This window comes from Octopus bimaculoides, chromosome 24 (assembly GCF_001194135.2).
Source record: "Octopus bimaculoides isolate UCB-OBI-ISO-001 chromosome 24, ASM119413v2, whole genome shotgun sequence".
Taxonomy (NCBI): Eukaryota; Metazoa; Mollusca; class Cephalopoda; order Octopoda; family Octopodidae; genus Octopus; species Octopus bimaculoides.
The window spans coordinates 19231901-19234304 of NC_069004.1; the positions used below are offsets into that span (position 1 = coordinate 19231901).

General features: G+C 35.1%; 1 protein-coding gene across 1 annotated transcript in view; it reads left to right on the forward strand.

Moving 5' to 3' along the window:
- The first annotated feature begins 461 nt into the window (after positions 1 to 461).
- Positions 462 to 2404, forward strand: part of LOC106878641 (uncharacterized) — a 23499-nt gene continuing 21556 nt past the window's right edge. The window contains exons 1-2 of the mRNA XM_014927922.2: positions 462 to 580; positions 1821 to 1918. Coding sequence (XP_014783408.1) covers positions 1860 to 1918 — 59 coding nt within the window. The 5' untranslated portion in view covers positions 462 to 580; positions 1821 to 1859. The remainder of the gene's footprint in view (positions 581 to 1820; positions 1919 to 2404) is intronic.

The window sequence follows — 2404 nt, forward strand, 5'->3', positions numbered from 1 at the left end:
CAGACAGAGACAGACAGAGACAGACAGAGACAGACAGAGACAGAGAGACAGAGAGAGAGACAGAGAGAGAGAGACAGAGACAGAGAGACAGAGAGACAGAGAGACAGAGACAGAGACAGACAGACAGACAGATTGATAGCTAGCTAGCTAGCTAGATAGATAGATAGATAGATAGATAGATAGATAGATAGATAGATATGTATACTTATTTTATCGACCCTGAAAGGATAAAAGACAAAGTTAAGCTCGGCAGAATTTAAACTCAGAGCGTAAGGACGGACGAAATGCCGCTGAGCATTTTGTCCGGCGTGCTAACGATCCTGCCTGCTCGCCGCCTTAAATGGTTTAGTAATAAAACTGGGAAATACGTCTAGGTAGCGATAAAAAGCTAGGATTAACATCCGTAGCGAAATTCAGTTATAAGAAGCATGCAGCGATTCGTTATGAATTATGACGTTGCTGCTTCGTCAAATAATTGTTGTCAGGGTTTTGAACTGAAGAATTGTAGCTACCTTTTTTCGGAAGAAAATGGATCTTTAACTAATTGTGTCGTTTCTTGTCAAATTTCCATTTTTTTCAAGTAAGTACTACTAAAGGTATCAGTTACTAAACAAATGAATTATTCATTTATTCTTTGATGTTTCTGTGTTTATCTGCACTGCGGAATATCTTATTATTCCAATTCTGATTTAGTCTATTTTCAAGTTTTTTTTTTTTTTGTTTTTTTTGCGATATTCTATACTGGTTTTAATTGTTTCTTAGTTCTATGTTAGCTTGGAATGACTATAATTATTAAACCAGTTAAGTTTTAGGAGACTGTTGCTGAACTATGTTGGCAGTAGTCAATTCGATAGAGATTGAAAGTGGAAGTATTTTGGTATACTATGAAGAGTTGTAATATTTTACGTACCAAAGGCGGCGAGCTTGGTAGAAACGTTAGCACGCCGGATTAAATGCTAAGCGGTATTTCGTCTGTCTTTACGTTCTGAGTTCAAATTCCGCCGAGGTCGACTTTGCCTTTCATCCTTTTAGGGTCGATAAATTAAGTACCAGTTGTGTACTGGGGATCGATCTAATCGACTGGCCCCCTCCCTAAAAAATTCGGGCCTTGTGCCTAGAGTAGAAAAGAATATTTCACGTACCAACGAAAGAAAAAAAAATCGCCGTTCGAACCGTTAGATATTTTTTATCAAGATATATTAAACTGGGTTTTTTTCTTCTCATTTTAATGATTCCTTTTAATTAATTATAAATGACTTGTTTAATGGGAGAGGACTATAGTCATTGTGATTGCCTTTAAATTGATCGATTTCTTAAAGAAGAGTGAAATTCAATTTGATACTGTAAAATATTTGGTTTGACTTGTTATCATTTGTTTTCAAATTTTAAAAACTCAGAAAACTCAGAAAATATTCCCAGATCATTTGCGAGTTTTCCCGATGATAAATAGCATCACATCTAGGATTAGTTTTATTTCTCATGTCTTAAGATGATGAGGAGGATGAAAGTATAGCAAAGCTTCAACTCTTCTTGGTGTTCGTAACTTTAAATGACACCATGTACAGGAAGGACTAAAAAAACGATTCTATAAATTTTAGCTATTTGAAAATTCATCTTTGTTAATGCATTCTTTTATAGTTTATTTGTAATTCTTTAAAATGTTTAATAACATCTGGGGATTTTCTTCTTTCTTTGCCTTTGTGAGTGTGTGTATGTGTATGTGTGTGTGTGCGTATGTGTGTGTGTGTGCGCGCGCGCGCATATATATATATATAATCTGGATCATTTATAGAATTTATATATATCTGAATCATTTATAGAATTTTCCAGTTTAAGTAGGTGACTGCTACTCAAGAAACATGGATAGAACGTTCGCTTACACTAAAAGTTTGTGGGCAGATCTGAAAGATCAGGAGATGTAAGTTGTTGTTACTTATTGTTTTACCAACATGAATTAGTTAAGGGAAGAGAATTTACAGAAACTAGAGTAAGCCTATCAGAACCACATAACTAATTGCGAATTATATATGTTTACTGTTTCATTAAAACTACAAATTGTTAATGCTGGGAGAAAAATATATACAGATATGGATTCCGGAGGGACGCAGTTTTAGAGAACAGGATCAAGGCAGAGTGTTTAATGAAGTGGTTCTCAACCAGTTTTTATCCTATGGACCTCTTTGGTTCCTATTTAACTCGGGTGGAGCCTCGTAACTTTTAGGTGTTTAAAGAAATCATATATTTTCATAATTAAATATTATTAGGAATTGTATAAAAAAGAATCATTAGAATATTTTGTGTATTACAGAAAGTTGTTGTTGTTGTCGGCACTCCGTCGCTTACGATGTCGAGGGTTCCAGTTGATCCGATCAACGGAACAGCCTGCTCGTGAAATTAACGTGCA